The sequence below is a fragment of the Schistocerca gregaria genome, chromosome 8, assembly GCF_023897955.1.
Source record: "Schistocerca gregaria isolate iqSchGreg1 chromosome 8, iqSchGreg1.2, whole genome shotgun sequence".
Lineage (NCBI taxonomy): Eukaryota > Metazoa > Arthropoda > Insecta > Orthoptera > Acrididae > Schistocerca > Schistocerca gregaria.
Genome location: NC_064927.1, coordinates 169828547 through 169851405, shown reverse-complemented (window position 1 = coordinate 169851405; position 22859 = coordinate 169828547). Strand labels below are relative to the sequence as shown.

At 40.6% G+C, this 22859-nt stretch overlaps 1 protein-coding gene across 3 annotated transcripts in view; it reads right to left on the bottom strand.

The window, feature by feature from the left end:
* LOC126284866 (E3 ubiquitin-protein ligase FANCL-like) overlaps window positions 1-22859 on the bottom strand; it is a 215556-nt gene that overhangs the window by 180832 nt on the left and 11865 nt on the right. For all 3 annotated transcript variants that reach the window (XM_049984104.1, XM_049984103.1, XM_049984102.1), the window contains exons 3-4: window positions 7114-7170; window positions 2992-3243 (exon numbers count right to left, since the gene is read on the bottom strand). In XM_049984104.1, coding sequence (XP_049840061.1) covers window positions 2992-3243; window positions 7114-7170 — 309 coding nt within the window. The remainder of the gene's footprint in view (window positions 1-2991; window positions 3244-7113; window positions 7171-22859) is intronic.

Here is a 22859-nt window from a genome sequence, read left to right as displayed (position 1 = left end):
TAAAATGACCACAAATTAATAATGCCTTCCTTTTGTCTGACAGGCAGCACAATAATTGTCTGTTGGCTCCTGTCTCAGGTTCTTCAGTTGACATTTGATTGATGATTTTTGTGACATTTCTCCAGCCTGAAGTGGCTGGATTTGTCAAAGCTTCACCCTCCATTGCTGGTGGCAGACTGAAGTGAAGCCCGTAGCTGCAGATTATATGTACCTGGCACGTCAATGTCCAAGGGCTTTTTTGTGGTCATTCCCAGTGCAGTTCTCCTCTTCCTACCTTGGATGGTCGTTCACTGCAGCACAGGAATCCAGGATCCGTTCACCTGGAGGCTTTCTTCTTTCTTGTTGAAGCTATTCTCATATTTGTGTATTTCTATAGCTTCTCTAAACAGGTTGGTGCGATAGCTCTTCTCTATAGACAAAATTACCATTTCAGTGAATTTTACAATGTGGTCAGCCTCACGCAGTGTTTATTTTGCCACTACTGATTTCTCCACGTGCTCCAACCTTCAATGCTGCTTATGCTCTATGATAATGGATTTCCATGCTGCAGTGAACAACCGTTGCTGGTAGCAAGAGGAGAACTGCACCGAACATGGCCACGAAAAAGCCCTTGGACATTGGTGCACCAGGTGGATACCATCTGTGGCCACGAGCTCACTTCAGTCCACCAGCAGCAATGGTGGGTGAAGCTTTGACAATGTCAGCCACTCATGCTGGCACAATTTAGTCATACAGTACACTGTAGCCACAGACAGAGATTTTGTGTGTGTGTGTGTGTGTGTGTGTGTGTGTGTGTGTGTGTGTGTGTGTTTTATGGGCCTTCTGATGACTCAGCATCTAGGCTATACAGTAATTTGTTACCTTCAACCCTTAAATTATATAACCCAAATGAATTTTACATACAACATCGGATGTAGTGTGTGCCATTGTCTATTTCTAGTATCAGAGGGTCACTTTTGATTGTTGCTGTAGGGATCCTCTGATTTATGTTGTGGAAGGGGTGGGGAGAGAGAAAAGAAAAGGAGATGCTCCATCAGAACTTCATTTGTGAGGTTCTATGTGACTTTTTCAGTACAAAATCCTTAAAAAGACAGACTCAAAGACAAAAAACAACTTATGTTCAGAAAAATGAATCAGCATCCTACTGTAGGCCATGTCCTTAAAAATTTTATAAAACACTGGAAAGAATGAAATGTGCACATGATTAGAGGTGATTTGCTTACCTCCATTTTTATAAGTAAACATACCTTCTGCATATTTAAGTCTGTTGTGAAATAAGTATAAAGTGAATGGTCAATTACCAAAGATAACTAATTGTAACAGCACAACTTATAGATACAGAAGATTTTACAACATGCTCCCTATTAGATTTGTGGATGGCCAGTGGTCAAAATCGGGCAGCTGTGAACAGGTAACAGTCACTGTATCTAGGAATAAAATTATTAAAAGGATCAATGTGTTGTGGTGACACAATGACTTTTGTAATCTCTTTATGTACCGTGAAATTAAAACTATTATATAGGTTGGTTAAAAAGCTTCTGCTGGGATAACATAGTGCATCTATATTTTGATGTATATTAGCAAGTGCAATATATGCTGCAATTGTGAAGAATTAATCACTGAATTTAGTACCAATGATTTAAATGGGTCATCACGTCTGCCACAGCTATTGCCTTTGATATCAATTTCACCTTTCTGGCTGTTTTCATCTGACTGTTGTGAAATAATGGCCCAGACTATTTTTGCTTCATTCTTTTTTTTTTCTTTTTCTTTGTGTGTGTGTGTGTGTGTGTGTGTGTGTGTGTGTGTGTGTGTGTGTGTGTGTGTGTGTGTGTGTGTAGTACATTTATCTTGACTTTTTGGTAATATGTTGAGTACTTTGTAATATTGCTGGAAAAGGAGTGTCAGTACCTTATTATGGCCTCTTTCCTGATTCAGCTAGAACTCTCTCTCTTCCTGGCACAAAGTACTTTAATCCCTAATGTTACCCATCCTTTGTCATTGCTTCTGTTTAATTTTAATCCTCATTTGCTCTACAGAAAAATAGAGCTCAAAATTCTGTAGGAACATATTTAAGAAAGAGCTAAATTTTTCATGCACACTGTCTTCTTAGATCTCTTCCCAGTGTTCGGTCTAAACATTTAGAGCAAGTCACTGTTTCTGAATACAATTTGTATCATTCATGAAGCGATCCTAACACGTGTGTTTTATTTTTAATATATGATCATCACTGTTCCATAAAACATCTATTGTTGACTTTGGTTTTAATCACCAAACATAGTAAGCCTAAAAACAAGCTGTCAATATTTTGCCCTATGACCCACAACCCTTTTTAAGTTGGTTTTTTTTTTTTTTTTTTTTTTTTTTTTTTTTTTTTTTTTTTTTTTTACAATGGGAAATACATCAACATCTGGTGTCTTTGATAATTACTACTTGGCATAGAATTAACTTTGAAGACCCACAAATAATGAGTTTACTGACATATCTAAGTGGCTCACTAGCATCCCAACTGTTTCGTGGGAATGTAACATGTTTTCTGCTGACAGCCTGTAAACTATCAGTATAACAAGCTGGTGTGATTCAAAATCCATTTTTGTGGCACAGTATTCAAGAAATTGTGGAATAAAATTTTCTCCAAGATGCTTGGCCTTGGTCTTAACACCAATTACTGCATATAATGCTACCTTCCTCTTTTTTTTACTTTTCATTTTTTCTGATCTATAACAACATGTCTATTGCTTGTATCCACCTAAATGTACATGTTTGATTCCACTGACTTCCAAATAATGATATGATAAGCTTAATATATCTACTGATTCTCCATTTTCCACTTTCTTTTTCTGTGTTGATTCTAAAAGTGAACTATTTTTGTTTATAAGGCTTCTTATGTTTCAATGGAAAGTGCAAAATGAGTGCACTTTTAGATACATAGTCCTACACAATCACTTTAGATGCAAAATTAACTCTGTACTATTTTGTTAATGCAGTTACCTTAGCACGAACAACAGCCAGGGCCTGCTGAGGTAGATCTGCAGAAACTCGGGGACTTGGTTCTCCAATTCCTGACAACGATAGATAATGTTTCCTCCCAGCAGAATCAATTTTCTGGAGAACAACCTGCTGTTGTGCTACAGACAAATGTGATATGTAAGCTGGGTTTACTGATGCCAGTTCTTCCATGATGTTAATGTATGTTCTTGTAGTTACATTGGCTGTACCTTGGCTGTCACTCATCTGTTCAGCCTGTAGGGGAAAAAAAAGAAACATGGAAGATTTTTCTCTTACAAGCTGTCGTATCTACCATACGTAAGCACTGAAGGCCTACACTGGAGACAAATTACAGACAAAATACTGAAAAAGAGCAGGATAGCATCAAGTACTGCAGCTATCCACAGATGATGAAGATGATTTAGAGGGACTTAACTACAAGACTAGCAAGTCCCTCTGTCCACTTATAGTCTGTGGAAAACAGTATAAGTAACTTGTTGGATTGCTGACATTGCTAACCGTCTCGTTTTGATTAGTATCTGCCATGTTTCACTCCACACCACCATCCAGGTAATGCATATAAGAGGAATACACAATGGTAAGAAAAGTGTTCCTGAATGAGAGAAATTTGTTATCACTGAATATAAATTTAAGTGTCAGGAAGTCTTTTCTGAAGGTTTTTGTCTGTAGTATAGCATGTATGGAAGTGAATCATGGACGATAAACAGTTTAGACAAGAAGAGAACAGAGTCTTTTGACAAATGCTGCTGCAGAACAACACTGAAGATTATATGTGTAGATTAGAGATGGGCAAACTCATTCATCCTTGGGAACTAGTTCACTGCTGATCGTTCTTTTTTGTGAACCGTTCATATTTACTCGTTCACCGTTCATTTGTGCTTGGTATATGGTTCTTATGAAAAACTGAAAACTAGTAGTGTAGGTGATTGAAGGTGGAGGGCACCAAGAGAGTTCTTACACATTTTTTAGAAGTAATTTCTGTGATTCTGAAGAACCTCTCGCTTAGCCAACTGTAGCCTTGTGTGGCTGACCACAGGGAAATAATATAGGGTGGTACATGGAACCCCGGCTGCGAGTACAGACTGCTCAGCAATTACGGACGATGTGTTGCCTTTACGAGCAGATACAACAAACAGAAAACAGGTAGTGAAGAAATAACAAGCTAATGCAAGCAACAATTGCGAAACAATCGATGACGATGTGTAGAGAGCTGGAGAAGAGAACATGAAAATCTCACGCAACATGTAATAATAATAATAATAATAATAATAATAATAATAATAATAATAATAATAAAGTTCGCAGTAATAAAGTTTTTGGTTTGAAAGCTCCTTCTGAACAAATGTTTTTGAGATAATAAGTAAATACGATTTTATGGCAATCTATATCTTTTCAAATGGAGAGGCACCGCTTTTCCTACTGAGCCAAAATGACCCACAACCCACCATCCCCCCCCCCCCCCCCCCCAACCCCAAAGAAACCAAACTAGCAGGTAATGCAAATTGGAAACAACCGAACTTAAAAATAATTAGAGCCTTCCTAAATGTAATGTTTTGTATATGAAAGATACACGAAAATCGTAAAATACGACTTTTCTTACACTAAAAATTAAGCAAATTATTGAAAGTTAGCTGCTAAATCAAGTCGATGAAACCAAAAAATATATGAATAACAAAAAAAACTTGCCTTGTTATAAGTATGTCTTCTGCTGTTCATCGATATAATAAAGTGAGCTGATATGTCCTTTCGTTACCTGAAAAGACGTACCTATTACATACAACATAAATTTTATGTAATTTACATAACAATAAAATTACCGGTCGTGGACGCTGAATAGCCAGAACCAGGTGCAAGAGCAGTTTGAAACACATGTAAAATGGGCAAGTGCAGTGAATGAAATGAACAACTGGATACTGAACTAACTAGGAGCAGTCGGCAGTGGAACTGAGACAGGTGGTCATGCGAAGAACGATGAGTGCGGCCAAGGGAGAGCAAGACTGAGATGAGCACGCGACTGAAGCTGGAATGAGAACTGCCAAAGAGACCGCCGCAACCGAAGTGAACTATGAACTGATCGTTCCTCGTTCCCCGGAACTATAAGTAGACCGCCGCGACTGAAGTGAACTATGAACCGATCGATCCTCGTTCCCAGGAACTATAAGTAGACTGCCACGAGCGAAGTGAACTACGAACCGGTCGTTCCTCATTCCTGGGAACTATAAGTAAACCGCCATGACTGAAGTGAACTATGAACCGTTCGTTCTTTAGAATTCATTCCTCGGTCCTTTCGTTCATTTTGGTGAACCGTTCCTTTGCACCCGTTTGTTTGCGAACTACCCATCTCTAGTGTAGATTGCATAACTATTCAGGAGGTACTGAGTAAAACTGAGGAGAAAGGAAATTTGTGGCACAACTTGACAAAAGAAGAGATCAGTTGGTAGTACACATTGAGAGACATCAAGGCACATCAATTTAGTATTGGAGGGAAGAATGGGAGGTAAAAATCTTAGAGGGAAACCAAGAAATGAATACAACAACCAGATTCAGAAGGATATTGGTTGCAGCAGTTATTGGGAGATGATGAAGATCATACAGGATAGAGTAGCATGGATAGTTCCATCAAACAAGTCTTCAGATTGCAACAACATGCATCAGACAGTATGTTAAAAGGGTGGAAACAATATGTAGAAGGGACAGAATTAGATTGTAGATTCCAGGAATAAAAGACAATAATACACACTGATTTGGGGTCGCACTGAAGTTGAGGGCCTATCAGAGTTAGGGTAGCAGCAAATAATACCACTTTCATGCACGCTCCTTAAGCTGGTGCAATGTAAAGGCTTCAGAATTTACTTTAATATTTACTCTCTACTAAAAACTCTTAATATGGGGTCAGCAGTTGTTGCATCGTAAACTAGCAATTAAGGAAAAGGTACATCCAATTTCAGTTTCTTGCTGTGTATGTTCACTTTGCTTCACACTTTAGGAAGCAAGCTTGTAGTTTAATATTTATTTAATTCATTAGACTCATAGTACCCACATATTTAGTGTGGGATAGGGGTCAGAAGTGGATATCGTGGATATCCGATTATCATCCCCACATTCACCCAAAATGATTTAAGGACACTATAGGAAGCCTAAAGAAGGTCGACAGGCCAGATGTTTGAAATCTACTGTTGGTACAGCGCTCTAACCGATGTACCATCTTGCTCGATCCTTCCAAAAGCACAGTAAAAATGGTATAACCACAGTCATTTACTTCTGCAACTTCCATCTTTTTTTGTCAAAGTGCAGCCACTATTACCTAATTACATAATGAGATGGGGGTTAACTACAATGGAGATAAGAGTGTTGAATTTTTAGCTGGCATTGCAAATGCTCATCAGAAATGTAGAAGTACAATAGGGCCACATAACCATTAAATACTTAACTTGAGCTATTAATAAAAGAGAATAAATCACAACCCATTCAGCAATTTCAGAAAAGTGTCACGATACATAACTGAAAACAAATTGAACTTCGGATGACGTCATGGTGACCACATATTCTGCAATCAAAGTGAGAAGCTCCTTATTTCAAAGACAAGGAAGTTTTATTTGAACCCATAAATGAGACATTGAGAACATCATCTTTAGGTTACACAGAATCTTTGTAGCGATAGTCCTTTTCCCTGAACCATTTCAAATACAACATTTCAGTAGATTTGTTTAATTGAAGAATCTGCTATCACTTACATGTCCATGGCAACAAACTACTTTACAAATTAAAATACACTGAAATTAATTAACTGTGGAAATACTCTAAATACAGGCAAACTGAAAAATGGCCAAAGCTCAAGGCAATTAAAACAACTAGATTATGAAACAAAGCACACTCTCCGGTCTTCTTTGGTGAAGCATGGAAAGGATACACCGAGGAAAAGTATTGAAATAATATTTAACACTTTGAACTAAGTACAACAAAAGACAAATGAGATTCGAAAGTGTTTTTTACCTTCCAACTATTTCCTTATGCAAGATGGTGTATAGCACTTAATTTCTTTGAACGATCCAAAAAGCATAATTATAAACTATTGCCTGTAGACAGAAAAGGCTTTTTGCTTACCGTCAATGTACATAGTGCTTCCAAAAATTCATGAAGTGTATGGCAGGTTTCTTGAATCTGTAAAGAAACATTATAATAAGTCAGAGAAAAAATTAAAACAAGTGGGTTGTGCAGTAAAAAAAATCACACAAACATATTGAATCATGTGGTAAATTCATTCTGTGATAGGTATTTGCTATAAATGCATCAACCATTCTCAAAAAGGTTTCAACAATTTAAGACGAGTCAAAAAAAAGTGGGACCTAATCATAGCAATTCTGCTACACAAGCACAGGAAGCTAGGGTGAATTAGTCATCCAGTTATCAAAAAATGTACTCTTCTTTCTCTTGTGCTTGTGAAAATTAGAGGGGAAGAGAAAAAACTAATAAATTAGAGTATGACTCGTGCGCCCTACACAATTCACAACAACCTTGCCTCAGATACCCTTTTATGCCTATCTCAGCTCATTATAATTTTTTGATGCAAAAGTTATGACCTGTATGGGTAAGTTACATGAATAACTGTCACAAAAGCAAAATAGAGGGAAAGAAGTACGTGTTGAATGTAAATTTTAAAATTTTCCCTTCAAGTTGAATGTTCAGACAAATTTCAGGCTTTCAACTGGTCCTTGTTTAATACATCCCACGGTATTTCAAGTGGGTACCTACCAGTCATCTTCAGGTGAGCCATCAAAGACTTGCTCTGTTCAGTGATTTTGAAATTTGTAAATGTGATAGCAACCAAGGAAGTCCGCAACTGCTGATCACTGCATTTCCACTGGACATTCAATGGTGTACGATAAAATTCTAATGCTAACCACAGCAACATTTTTCATTTTTTTGGGACTCCATTATTAAAGAATCTACGGAGATACATCTAGCACTTAAGCTAATGAATCACGATAGCAGCTACCAGCTGGACAGCATGTGGAACCCCATCATCTCCATGATTTGTTCTAACTGAAAATGACAGTGTGTGCCAATGGCTGCAGCGAATGGTAATCCAGAGGACAGCTGAGTTTCATGGTCCACCAGTGAGGGTGCTGCTGCTGGGAAGTCAGCTTGATTTGATACATGCAGAATACTCACAGCATGCTGTATATTGAGGAATGGAGCAAGTCTTTGTCAGTCTTTGATGGCTCACTTGAAGATGACTGATAGGGACCCAGTTGAAATATTATGGCAAGTATAAAATGATGACCTGCTGCAAGCCTGAAATTTGTCTGAACAGAGGTAGGTGTTAGTTAACCTCACTAATTTTATAGGCCATTTGGAATTTGGAAATAAGACAGGATACAACAGGTGATTTTGTGTCACATCTGGAAAGCAATTGGGAAACAACAAAATAAAAATGTTTTATGCCAGATGCAGGAACCAATGCAGTTGTGAAGAGGAACATCAAAATTACAGCTCTGTTAGGTCTTGAAAGCTGTTTGTAGTTGACACAATGCTAAAACAAATAAACTGTGCACAGAAACAGGACCCCATAGGAAACTTGGAAACGACAGTTAGCGTGTTTTTCTTAATGAGTTATATCCATTCATTGCATTTTTCGATGCCTATGGATTTTTTTGTGGCAAGGGTATAGGAAACAATGGCGTGTGGTCTAAAAGACTGAGACCAAAGTTATTTTGCAGTAACATGGCAAGAAAGATATTTTGAGACATTATGAAACTTCGGCACTTTGATATTGGGGAACAAACATCAATAAGATTCCAAGTAGACAAGTTTGCTTTGGTCTCAGACATTTGAAACTGTTTAATTGAAAAGTGTTCCATTCTGTCCAGTCTAGGGCAAAACATCACAACTGTAATAAAGAGGTTGTAAGTCCGATATCTTTAGCATCAAATTTGGCTTAGTGGGTAATGTCGTCACCAAATACCTTTTGAACAGATTTCCATACCTGGGAACTGGGTAAGGGTGAATATCGACCAGGGAATTAAACACTTTCTGAACATATTGTTATAAAGTCTGTGGCACCATTTCAAAGAAGCAGAAGTAATGTGACAATAGATGATTTTGTCACATTTTTCCACCTATCCAACACATTAGAGACTACTATGTACAAGCTTAGGAGGTCCACTGAAATAATCAAGAAGAGAGATACCAGTATCAAAGATGTGGTATCGATAGCTACAATGCCACGGAGTTGGTGCAAGTTCTTAGGTTGGCACTACAACACCAACACCGATGACAGCGCCCTCTAGCTGGCGCTGTGCAGCTCTACGAGCGCCGCTCCAGATTCTGCTCATTTGATCCCAAGTAGATGACCAAGCAACATTGTTACTATTTCATAGTGGACGAGCCACCAAAGACTTTGCCTTTGTAACTTGATGTACAGCTTTGCATCTGCATGCTCATCTCAGCCAAAGTTAAGTACAACTGATGTATTCCAGTTATTGTGTGGTAATATAGTAAAGCCACTTGTAATTGCAGTACCACGTGTTTTACCTCAGGTGCTCCTCCTAGCTTCCTACATTTGGCCTACCCTTCAGTTTTCAGGGGCAGAACCATGCACTGCATTCCAGGCGGGTTAAAAAAAATGTATGTAAAAAATATGACTATTTGAAACTATAGTAATGAAGCATGGAGACACAATACCTGTGTATATTAAGACAAGAACAAATAAGACTGTTCTTGTTCTTAATATGCTTCACTCAAGAGTCGAAATACGGAATGATCGCAAACTTCCTGCAGCATCTGAATAATTTTATAATACACCAAAATATTATGCAGCTGTACTGGCCACGAGAGCTAAAAAATGCAAGGGGTGTTCAACAAATAATGATAATTATACACTCCTGGAAATGGAAAAAAGAACACATTGACACCGGTGTGTCAGACCCACCATACTTGCTCCGGACACTGCGAGAGGGCTGTACAAGCAATGATCACACGCACGGCACAGCGGACACACCAGGAACCGCGGTGCTGGCTGTCGAATGGCGCTAGCTGTGCAGCATTTGTGCACCCGCCGTCAGTGTCAGCCAGTTTGCCGTGGCATACGGAGCTCCATCGCAGTCTTAAACACTGGTAGCATGCCGCGACAGCGCGGACATGAACCGTATGTGCAGTTGACAGACTTTGAGCGAGGGCGTATAGTGGGCATGCCGGAGGCCAGGTGAACGTACCGCCGAATTGCCCAACACGTGGGGCGCGAGGTCTCCACAGTACATCGATGTTGTCGCCAGTGGTCGGCGGAAGGTGCACGTGCCCGTCGACCTGGGACCGGACCGCAGCGACGCACAGATGCACGCCAAGACCGTAGGATCCTACGCAGTGCCGTAGGGGACCGCACCGCCACTTCCCAGCAAATTAGGGACACTGTTGCTCCTGTGGTATCGGCGAGGACCATTCGCAACCGTCTCCATGAAGCTGGGCTACGGTCCTGCACACCGTTAGACCGTCTTCCGCTCACGCCCCAACATCGTGCAGCCCGCCTCCAGTGGTGTCGCGACAAGGGACGAATGGAGACATGTCGTCTTCAGCGATGAGGGTCGCTTCTGCCTTGGTGCCATTGATGGTCGTATGCGTGTTTGGCGCCGTGCACGTGAGCGCCACAATCAGGACTGCATACGACCAAGGCACACAGGGCCAACACCCGGCATCATGGTGTGGGGAGCGATCTCCTACAATGGCCTTACACCTCTGGTGATCGGAGACACTGAATAGTGCACGGTACATCCAAACCGTCGTCGAACCCATCGTTCTACCATTCCTAGACCGGCAAGGGAACTTGCTGTTCCAACAGGACAATGCACGTCCGCATGTATCCCGTGCCACCCAACGTGCTCTAGAAGGTGTAAGTCAACTACCCTGGCCAGCAAGATCTCCGGATCTGTCCCCCATTGAGCATGTTTGGGACTGGATGAAGCGTCGTCTCACGCGGTCTGCACGTCCAGCACGAACGCTGGTCCAACTGAGGTGCCAGGTGGAAATGGCATGGCAAGCCGTTCCACAGGACTACATCCAGCATCTCTACGATCGTCTCCATGGGAGAATAGCAGCCTGCATTGCTGCGAAAGGTGGATATACACTGTACTAGTGCCGACATTGTGCATGCTCTGTTGCCTGTGTCTATGTGCCTGTGGTTCTGTCAGTGTGATCTTGTGAGGTATCTGACCCCAGGAATGTGTCAATAAAGTTTCCCCTTCCTGGGACAATGAATTCACGGTGTTCTTATTTCAATTTCCAGGAGTGTAATATTTTGCATATTGTATTAGCCCAATTCATGCATTTTTCATGGTGGTGTATGTAAACATGCCTGAAAAGTAGTAAACATGCCTGAAAAGTACATGTACAGTGATATTAGTATGTTAGCAGTTGTCCAAGATGTTACATATGTTTTGTTAGTATCGGCGGTTGTTTATTTTGTATAAAAATGGAATCAGACTATTTTACTGTTACTAACCTAGGTAAGAAGAAATGATCATATAATAAAATAAGAGATATCAAAGCTCATACAGAAGATTTAAGTGTTCAAGTGTTCATTTTTCCCACATGGTTTTATAGAATGGACCAACAGAGAAATAGTCTGAAGGTGTTTAGAAGAAACCTCTACCAGGCACATTGCCAAGTAGTGATGTAAATAGATTGTATTAAACATTGCTATAAGAATAAAAATGATGCAGTAAAGGTTTAGAAATGTTAAATATTTGGTGAGACTGCTGTGAGAAAAACAAGGATTTACAAGAAATATGAACAATCGTCAAACCATAATCCAAGAAGTCGCTGATGATGTTGACGCAGCAATTGGCTCATGCCATAAAATTGTTTCTGATGTTTTGGTATGAAACATGAAACAGCAAATTTTTTTTCCAGATTTGTTGAATTCTGAATAAAAACAGTGGCAAATGCAAGTTGGCCACGAGTTGCCAGATTAAGTCAACAATGCAGCAGAACTAATGAAATATGACATAAAAGGTGGTGCAACATTGTTGTCTGGAGATGATGCTGAAGCTAACTTTTAATTGTTAAAGTGGAAGTATTTTGTGAAGTATATCTCATGTAGATAGAGGGAAAACAGTGGCCAAGTTTCAATAAGTTAATTGACAGCAAAAATATATCTGGTTTGACAGCAAAAACAAAAAGCACAAAATACAGCTTTTCACTTGGTACTGGTACAGAGTCCTTAAAAAGAGCTGCTACCTTAACGTTGCTTGACTGTTTATAGTACATAGTAACACCACTATGAGCTTTGTAAAAAAATACACTTGCAGGAAAAATACCCAAGTTCTGAGAATGTTGTCCTGGTGGAATGTGTTAGATCAAACACAGGCACAGGAAAGTCTGTCCTTAGTACAGTTTAAAGTCCACAAGGGAAACAATGATGAAAGCTTGAATAACAGAGTTGGTTCCTATGATGGGCTTTGAGAGTGTCGTGAGATGATGAGGTGAGTAGCACTCACCCAGAGGCCACAAGAGGCTCTCGAAGCTGGAAGAACTGGCTCATGTAGTCCATGCACCAACCTTTATAGCTGTTTGTGGCGGAATACACACGATACTATTCTCTTGTCACATGTTGTGCAAACACAAATAGGTCCCTCGGAAGTGGTAGTGGTAAGTTCCTATGGGATCAAACTGCTGAGGTTTGTCCCTAGGCTTACACACTACTTAATCTAACTTAGCCTACATACACTAAGGACAACACACACACCCATGGCCCAGGGAGGACTCAAACCTCTGGTCAGGGGAACCGGGCGAACCATGGCAAGGCACCTCAGACTGTGCAGCTACCCCATGCACAGCCCCTCAGAAGTGGTGCCCTCTGTCAGGGCTGGTACCACTGCCTTGTGTCCAGTCATGATCATGACAGTGACATGGAGAACTTGTGATGCTGAGGCGTGATGCTGAGGCATGCAGGGACCACGTACGCAGCCACCCCCTTTTCCGTAGGTCCCAAGTATAGCACTCAGTATCAGAAAGACCAAAAAAATCTTGACAAATACTCGCTGTGTTCTTCATCTTTACTGGTATAGGGCACCACAAATCCTTACGCGAAGGTTGAACTTGGCCTGGTGTGAACCACAGATTTGCAGATTTATATTTTCTTGCGACCAGATGCAGTACCCTGTTTTTGCCGAGCACAGCTCTTTTAAGTCTCCTTGTGGACAACCATTAAGCAGGAACTCCATTTCCATGAGCTTGGGGTGATTGAAGCACTTAAAACAAGGCCTCGGACCATGCCCTTGGTAGTAATCAAGAAACCCAATGGCTCCCCCTGACTATGTAGCAATTTTGAACCAGTAATCAATGTCCAGGCACAAGTAAAAACCTACTCTGTACCGCACCCATAGAAATTCATCGCAAACATTGTAGATGGAAAATATTTTTCTAAGTTGATGCATATTTGCAAAACACTGCAGTTATCAACACTCCCTATGATTTACACACACACAAGTGCTTGCCTTTAGGGGTCTCTTTCACTCCTGCAGTCTTCCAGAGAGGCCTGGAACAGCTAATCATGTTCACATCTACTTGAACTTAATTGTCATGGGCACTACCCTTCAGGTAAACCTGCAGAATCTTTGCACACTATTTACTAGAATAAAAGATGCAAAACGAGAATGCCACTTCCTGAAATGCTAGCTTTTCCAGAAGCAAGTAGAATACCTCCGGCACTTGCTAAACAAAGAAGGAATCAAGCCCTCTGAGCACAACATAACAGCTACCAACTCTGTTTCACCCATGAGACATTATTATTATTATTATTATTATTATTATTATTATTGTTGTTGTTGTTATTCGAAGTTCCTCCAGAAGTGACCCATGTCATGCAATCACTGGAAGGAAGGTGTTCATTAGTGGTGGACAGCCAATTGTGAGAATGCCTCCACACAGTTAAAAGAAGTTGAAGCTCACACAGAAGAAGTAGTAGAATACCTCAGGCAGATATAAAAGGAGGCATTAGCAACAGTATTTGCAATTAAAATGTTCCATATGTACCTATTCAGGAGCAAGTTCACTTTATATTATGGACCACAAACCCAAAAAATCAAGAGATTCAAGATCTACTCCTCTATCTACCACTATTTGTCAGTCAACGATGTCCTCCTAACAGAACCTGAAGCAGATACAAACTGCATTGTCAACCGAGCCATAGGTTTTATAACTGCTTCATTGCAGGCACTGTGGAACGATGCGAGTAAAAGCCTAAGTGTGACGGTATACTTACTACTCCAGCTTAAACAGGGATATGGAACCCATGGTACATAGCTGTTCAGTGTGAGCCCTGCTTCAGGTATATCCACTCCAATCTTTCACACCCCTGACACCCCCTCCGCCAACATCAGTGCTGCATTCTTTTGGTCTTTGTGGGTGTACTTCTGGGCTCTGTGTGGCTGATAGTCATGGATGCCTACTTTAAATATCCACATACAGTAAGCATGGTGTGCATCACAACAGACGCCACAATATAAGCCCTAGTCACTCACATGGCAATGAATTTCAAACAATTCTGCACACCATGAAATATTATGCATTCAGTGGTCTAAATCTACATCTACAGAGATAATCTGCAAGCCACCATATGGTATGTGGTGGAGGGTATCCTGCATCACTACTAGTCGCTTCCTTTCCTGTTCCACTTGCAAATAGAGCGAGGGAAAAGTGACTGTCTATATGCCTCCGTGTGAGCCTTTATTACTCGTATCTTATCTGTGTGGTCCTTATGCACAATGAATGTTGGCAGTAATAGAATCATTTGGCAGTCACCTTCAAATGCTGGTTCTCTAAATTTCCTCAGTAGTGTTCCTTGAAAAGATCCATCACCTTCCCTCCATGTACCCCCTTTGAGGTTCACAGAGCATTTCAGTAACATTTACATGTTGTTTGAACCTACCGGTAACAAATCTAGCAGCCCACTTTTGAACTACTTTGATGTCCCCCTTCGATCTGACCTGGTATGGATCCCAAACACTCGAGCAGTATTCAAGAACAAGTCACACCAGCATCCTGTATGTGGTCTCGTTAACAGATGAACCACACTTTCCCAAAATTCTCCCAATAAATCAAAGTCAATCATTAGCCTTCTCTACCACAAACCTCACATGCCCATTCCATTTTATATTGCTTTGCAACTTTACGCCCAAATATTTAAACAAAGTTACTGTGTCAAGCAGGACACTACTACTGCTGTATCCAAACATTACAGGTTTGTTTTTCCTACTTGTCCGCAATATTCCACATTTAGAGGTAGCTGCCATTCATCACACCAACTAGAAATTTTGTCTATGTCATCTTGTATCTCCCTACAGTCACTCATCTTTGACACCTTACCATACCACAGCACCATCAGCAAACAATGGCAGATTGCTGCCAACTATGTCCACCAAGTCATTTATGTATATAGAAAACAACAGTGATACTATCACACTTCCTTGGGACACTCCTTACAATACTCTTGTCTCTGATGAACACCTGCCATTGAGGACAACATCCTGGGTTCTATTACTTAAGAAGTCCCCAAGCCAGTCACAAATCTGTGAACTTATTCCATATGCTCAGAACTTTGTTAACAAACTGCCATGGGCGCCACACAAATGTTTTCCAGAAATCTAGAGATATGAAATCTGCCTATTGCCCTTCATCCATAGTTCACAGCAATCATATGGGAAAAGGGCAAGCCGACTTTTGTATGAGTGACGAATTCTAAAACTACGCCACTCATGTGCACGCCACAAATACTCTGATACCTGAGTAGCACCCCTGCCCTATCAAGGGGACCCCCACCTGATAACACAGGTTAAGAAATCTGCAGCCAAGACCATCACAGAGTAAACAAAGCCTTTGATTGAGACCCTCCACTCTCAGCTCCAAGCCAAAGGACTCTGGTCAACAATGGCAACAATACTACAAATTGCAAGCTCTGCTTGTACCCCACTTGTAAGACCAGAGTCTTCACCACATCCTACAGCCGTCTCTATGAACTGAGGATGGCCTCAGAACCCATGCGACAGGCATCGTTGGTGCCGATGTGAGAGACAACTTGCAGACGACTGCACCCTGCATGCTCAATAGCCGCAATCAGGGGTGCTTCCACCTCGAATGAGCCCCCCTGGCAGATGTACTGAGTGCTCATTAGCTTTCTTCCCAGTCCTGAATGCTATCTGACTAAGGAACTTCACAACACACCTAACATTGGAGCTCCCGAGAACTCATAAACCCCTCCCACTGAGTGTTTACTTGGACCCCACTGAAGCAGGCAGCCACACGTCCACTCACAGGGTGAATGGGTAAGGTGACACATCTGGTCTCCAGATTAGTCCTCCGCCTCAAGTGATGCGAACACATTACCAGCTGCCACTCAGCAGTGAGGGAAGATCCACCACGTTGGGTACACTAGGAGGTGCCTTAGCATTCCTGAGGTGTCCCATGTGATGCTTCAGGTTCTCCGGCACCACTACTCCCTGAGGCAGCAGCCTGAAAGTAACTGTCCATAGCCAAAAGCGCATTCAGCTGTTCATGGACTGTGGCCTGCTCCTCCAGCAACTCCCCATAGCATGCACATATCCTAACCAACCTAGCAAACTAACTGAGGAAGTAAAACATAAAATAAGACAGAATTCCTTATATGCAACTTGCTACACTTGTGAAGTGTTACAAATAGATACTTATAAGTTAATGAGCTACGAAGCTGGCTGCTCAGTGAGCAAATCCTGCTCTAAGACTGAATAAATTTACCCTTACAATAATGCAAGATTGAACCTCTAAACAGGAAAACACACAGGAAATTTAAAACACAGTAAAAGATAAATATTTAACTTGCTGCTCTGCAGATGTACATCAGCCAAGAGCTGTGGCCTGACTAATTGGCTTACCAAACAAACAGATACCTGTCTTCAAAACAAAACAAATAAGTAACTACTGTGCTATAGATTGAATGAATTTACCCTAACAAAAAGTGAGATTAAACCACCTAAACAGAGAAACACACAGGGAATTTAAGAAATATATGAAGAAAACAAAGGAAAAGACAAACACGAAACTTGCTGCTCTGTAGATATATATCAGCAGGGAGCTGCGGTCTGTGATTGTGACAACCTAGATGTGACTTCCAATGCATTCCTCAAAATGTATAAATGAGCATGAAGTAAGAATGCATACAATTTTTTGTAGCTAAGTTGGTATAAGTTGATCCTTGACAGTCGCAGTGGACTGTTGCAGCATGCTGGGTGCAGCTGCTTCACGAGTCTGCATCAATCAATAATGTAACACAAATTTGTAAATCTCTATAGCAATGACTCAGTGTTTCATGTCTCTGTGGACAGCTACTGTTTTCACTGTTCCTTATTGTAGGAAACTTTCAACAGATCGGCTGTTTCATTTTTATGGCATTAACTACAGAGGTGCGGTTGGTAAAGCTACTAAATGCGTGTGTTTACTGCAATGCTATGGGCTTAAAAGCCCTCTAATTGGCTGTGTCTTTCCTTTTTTTTTGGGAGGAGGGGCAGAATATTACAGAGTAACTAAATAGGAAGAGGTTTGGCTAAGGAAAAGGGAGAGGTGAGCGAAAAGACAGAAATTTAAGGTTAAATTTTATCCGGAGTCTATTACTCTCCTACTGATGGCAGATGGCTAATGAAAATTTAACCATTTGTTAAAGGTACTTCATGTCCTTTGTAGCAGGTAAGATACAGATCAGATCGCACATTGCACTTGGGTTGGAAGGGGGAAGGGGGGGGGGGGGAGGGAGGGGTGATGCTATTAATAATTTCTTCTTCGTTTGTAGCAACTGTTTTAAGTAACACTTGATTTGCGTCTTTTATTTGGTTTTACAGACATCAGCAGCTTAATGCAGTGAAGGTCGAGTTTAATGAAGGTTTATCCTGGCCCTGGACACAGAAGTAAAAATTAATGTCATTGTAAGCATAATACGATTAAAGTACACAAGGTGTCGAAGAGCTTGCACACTAACGAGCATTTCGACTGTTCTGCACATTTGGAACTTCAGTTTTCTTTTTTGAAAAACTTTTCCTTTATTTGTAAGCACATTTTCTTACAAAATCGGGTTGAGAAGCCAGGTGTATCCAATTACAGTACAGTGAAATTTGGCCAGAGTAGAAAATGAATAATTTGGAAATCTGGCCAAATCATGCAGATAATTCAGCCCTGATGCATTCAATACATTTTTTCTTTTTTTAAATACAGATATTCATACTGTAGGTGCAACCACAATGGAGGGATATCTGTTGAGAGGTCAGACAAATGTGTGGTTACTGTTACTGAAGAAGGGCTGCAGCCTTTTCAGTAGCTACAGAGGCAACAGTCTGGATGATGAACTGAGATCTGACCTTGTAATATAAACCAAAATGGCCTTGCTGGGCTGGTACTGCAAATGGGTGAAAGCAAGGGGCAACTACAGCTGTAATTTTTCCCAAGGGCATGCAGCTCTGCTGTATGGTTAGATGATGATGGTATCCTCTTGGGTGAAATAATCTGGAAGTAAAATAGTCCCCCATCTGGATCTACGGGTAGGGACTACTCAGGACGACACGTCATCAGGAGAAACAAAACTTGTGTTCTATGGGTCTGAGTGTGAACTGTCAGATCCTTAATCGGGCAGGTAGGTTAGAAAATTTGTAAAGAGAAATGGATAGGTTAAAGTTAGATATAGTGGAAATTAGTGAAGTTCGGTGGCAGGAGGATCAGAACTTCTGGTCAAGTGAATACAGGGTTATAAATACAAAATCATAAATACAAAATCAGATAGGGGTAATGCAGGAGTAGGTTTAATAATGAGTAAAAAAAATAAGTATGTGGATAAGCTACTATTAACAGCATAGTGAACGCATTATTGTAGCCAAGACTGACACAAAGCTCATACCCACCATACTAGTACAAGTTTATAAGCCAACTAGCTTTGCAGAAGAGGAGGCCATTGAGGAAATGTATGATGAGATAAAAGAAATTATTCAGATAGTTAAGGTAGTCAAAAATTTAATAGGCACGGGGACTGAAATTTGATAGTAGGAAAAGGAAGAGAAGGAAAAGTAGTAGGTGGATATGGACGGGAGGAAAGGAATGAAAGAAAAAGTTGCCTCGTAGAATTTTGCACAGAATATAATTTAATCATAGCTAACACTTAGTTTAAGAATCATGAGAGAAGGTCGTATACATGGAAGAGACCTGGAGACACTGGAAGGTTTCAGATGGATTAGCCTATATAATGGTTAGAGATTTAGAAACCAGATTTTAAACTGTAAAACATTGCCAAGGGCAGATGTGGACTCTGACCACTATTTACTGGTTATGAACTGCTGATAAGCAAATTGCAAAAAAAAGACGAGAATTTCAGGAGATGGGACCTAGACAAACTGAAAGAACCAAAGGTTATAGAGGATTTCAGGGGGAGCATTAGGGAATGATTGACAAGAACAGGGGAAAGGAATATAGAAGAAGATTGGGTAGCTCTGAGAGATGAAACAGTGAAGGCAGCAGAGGATCAAGTAGGCAAAAAGACGAAGGCTAGTAGAAATCCTTGGGTAACACAAGAGATATTGAATTTAATTTATGAAAGGGGAATATATAAAAATACAATAAATCAAGCAGGCGAAAGGGAATACAAATGTCTAAAAAGGAGATTGACAGGAAGTTCAAAATGGCTAAGCAGGAATGGCTAGAGGACAAATGTAAGGACTTAGAAGCATATATCACTAAGTGTAAGATAGACACTGCCTACAGGAAAATTAAAGAAGAGATCTTTGGAGAAAAGAGAACCACCTGTATAAATATCAAGAGCTCAGATGGAAAACCAGTCCTAAGCAAAGAACGGAATTCAGAAACATGGAAGGAGTGTATAGAGGGTCTATACAAGGGAGACACACTTGAAGGTAATATTATGGAAATGCAAGAGGACATAGAGGAAGATGAGAAGGGAGAGATAATACTGCATGAAGAATTTGAAAAAGCACTGAAAGACCTAACTTGAAACAAGGTACTGGGCACAGACAACATTAGAACTACTGATAGCCTTGGGAGAACCAGCAATGACAAAACTCTTCAATCTGGTGAGCAAAATGTACGAGACAGGTGAAATATCCTGACTTCAAGAAGAATATAACAATCTCAGTCCCAAAGAAAGCATGTGCCACCAGATGTGAAAATAACTGAACTATCAGTTTAATAAGTCATGGCTGCAAAATGCTAACACAAATCATTTACATGAGAATAGAAAAACTCATAGAAGCTGAGCTCGGGGAAGATCAGTTTGGGTTCTTGAGAAATGTAGGAAAATGTGAGGCAATACTGACCCTACGACTTATCTTAGAAAATATTAAGGAATGGCAAACCTATGTTTATAGCATTTGTAGACTTAGAGAAAGCTTTTGACCATGCTGGCTGGAATACTCTCTTTCAAATTCTAAAGGTGGCAGGGGTAAAATACAGGGAGTGAAAGGCTATTTACAATTTGTACAGAAACCAAAGGGCAGTTATAAGAGTCAAGGGGCACAAAAGGGAAGCAGTGGTTGCATGCGATGCTGAGGGAATTACATTAGTAAATGAGACACTTAAAGTAGTAAATGAGTTTTGCTATTTGGGACGCAAAACAACTGATGATGTTTGAAGCGGGGAGGATATAAAATGCAGACTAGCAATGGCAGGAAAAGCATTACCGAAGAAGAGAAATTTCTTAACATCGAGTATAGATTTAAGTGTCAGGAAATCCTTTCTGAAAGTATTTGTATGGAGTGTAGCAATGTATGGAAGTGAAACATGGAGGACAAATAGTTTAGACAAGAAGAGAACAGAAGCTTTTGAAATGTGGTGCTACAGAAGAATGCTGAAGATTAGATGGGTAGATCACATAATTAATGGGGAGGCACTGAATGGAATTGGGAAGAGGAGAAATTTGTGGTACAACCTGACCAAAAGAAGGGATCATTTGGTACAACACATTCTAAGACATGAAGGGATCACCAATTTAGTACTGGAGGGAAGTGTGTGAGGTAAAAATCATAAAGGAAGACCAACAGATGAATACAGTAAACAGATTCTGAGGAATGTAGGTTGCAGTAGTTACTTGGAGGTGATGGGCTTGCACAGGATAAAGTAGCATGGAGAGCTGATCAAACCAGTCTTTGGACTGAGGACCACAACAACGAAAACAAAACAAAGTGCAATGTGCCTAATGTGGAAATGGAATACAAATTTTAAGACTTAATTAATAATTAGTTGTATAATGTGGAAAAAATGCTTATACAGTATTACAATATACCTTAGTTATTCACATCTGCATGAAGACAATACTCTTAACACGAAAACTGTACAGCCCTGACAATGCTGTTATGTTAAAGAGATGATTGTAAAATGTTAACTTTCACGGCCAGAACTGTCATGATTAATAAAATTCTTTTCCGGGCTATTATGCCGTGCTCTGATGGATTTCGCATTGTAAACCAACGTTTCATCCCCATCTGCGGAGGACATCTTCAAGGGGGTTCGTGGCTTCTGTTAACTTCCGAAACACACATTGTCTCACTACTGACTGCAGCAAATTTTTGTTTTCGCGTGCTCCCGCGCATAGGCGTGACGTCACATGTTTTGAATACGCGAGCGCAATTGGCCGTTGTCGGTTGCCGCCGTCCGCTGTTGCTATCATCCCATGGCGGAAGACTGGTACACATCTTCTTCAGCACCGGCATCCAGATGTCATTCAATTTCACGCCCTCCTCCTTCCTATTAAAATTCCTGGGGTGTTTCATAATCTCTATAGCCTCTCTGTAAAGCCTTTCATGATATCCGCTTGTGGCTGCCAGTACTTGAGTTCTATCAAAATAAATGTGGTGGTCTCCTGACTGCAAAGCGTGTTCTGCAACAGCTGATCTATCAATCTCTCCCCTTCTACAATTGCCCTTGTGCTCTTCTAGTCGTTTTTTGACCGTTCCTTTTGTGGTACCCACATATACCTCCCCACAACTACACGGGATCCTGTAAATTCCTGCTTTTTCCAGCGGTTTACGAGCATCCTTAGCCAATCTCAGGTGTTCTTGTACCTTCCGGGTAGGTTTGTAAATCACCGCGATATTCCGTTTTTTCAATATTTTCCCTATGCGGTCAGTGACGTCCTTAATAAAAGGCAGGAAAACTTTCGATTTTGCAAGCGCTTGTGCATTGCTATGATTTTTACGCGGCCGTCTTAACGCTCTTTTTATCTCAGCAGCCGAGTAACCATTCCTGAGTAATGCATCAGTGAGGTGTTCCAGTTCCGTATCCAGTAGCCCAAGTTCACAGATGTTCCTCGCTCTATCCGCCAACGTTTTTATTATGCCTCGCTTTTGTTGTGGGTGGTGGTTCGAATCCCGGTGTAGATAACGATCCGTGTGCGTGGGTTTCCGGTAAACTGTATTGCCTAAACTACCATCCTGTTTCTTGTAAACTAGCACATCCAGAAAATTTAGTCTCCCTTCTGCCTCCTGTCTCATTGTAAACGTTGGTTTACAATGCGAAATCCATCAGACCACGGCATAATAGCCCGGAAAAGAATTTTATTAATCATCAAAGAGATGATTGTTGTTTCATTAAATGATGGTTTTCGCTAGCAAGGTTGAGCATTTCAAAGAAATGCACTACCTACGCCATTTTCTGCCAGTTTCAGTTGACTTATATCACCTTACGTGGTAACATAGTGTCAAACATAGTATGGATTGCTAATCTTAAGAAAAATATTAAGACAAGTGAGAAACAAAAACTCTCTGTGTGCGAAATAATGTTGCATTACAAATATGGTAAAACACAATTTTATGGAATGTTGAGAAACAAGGATAAGA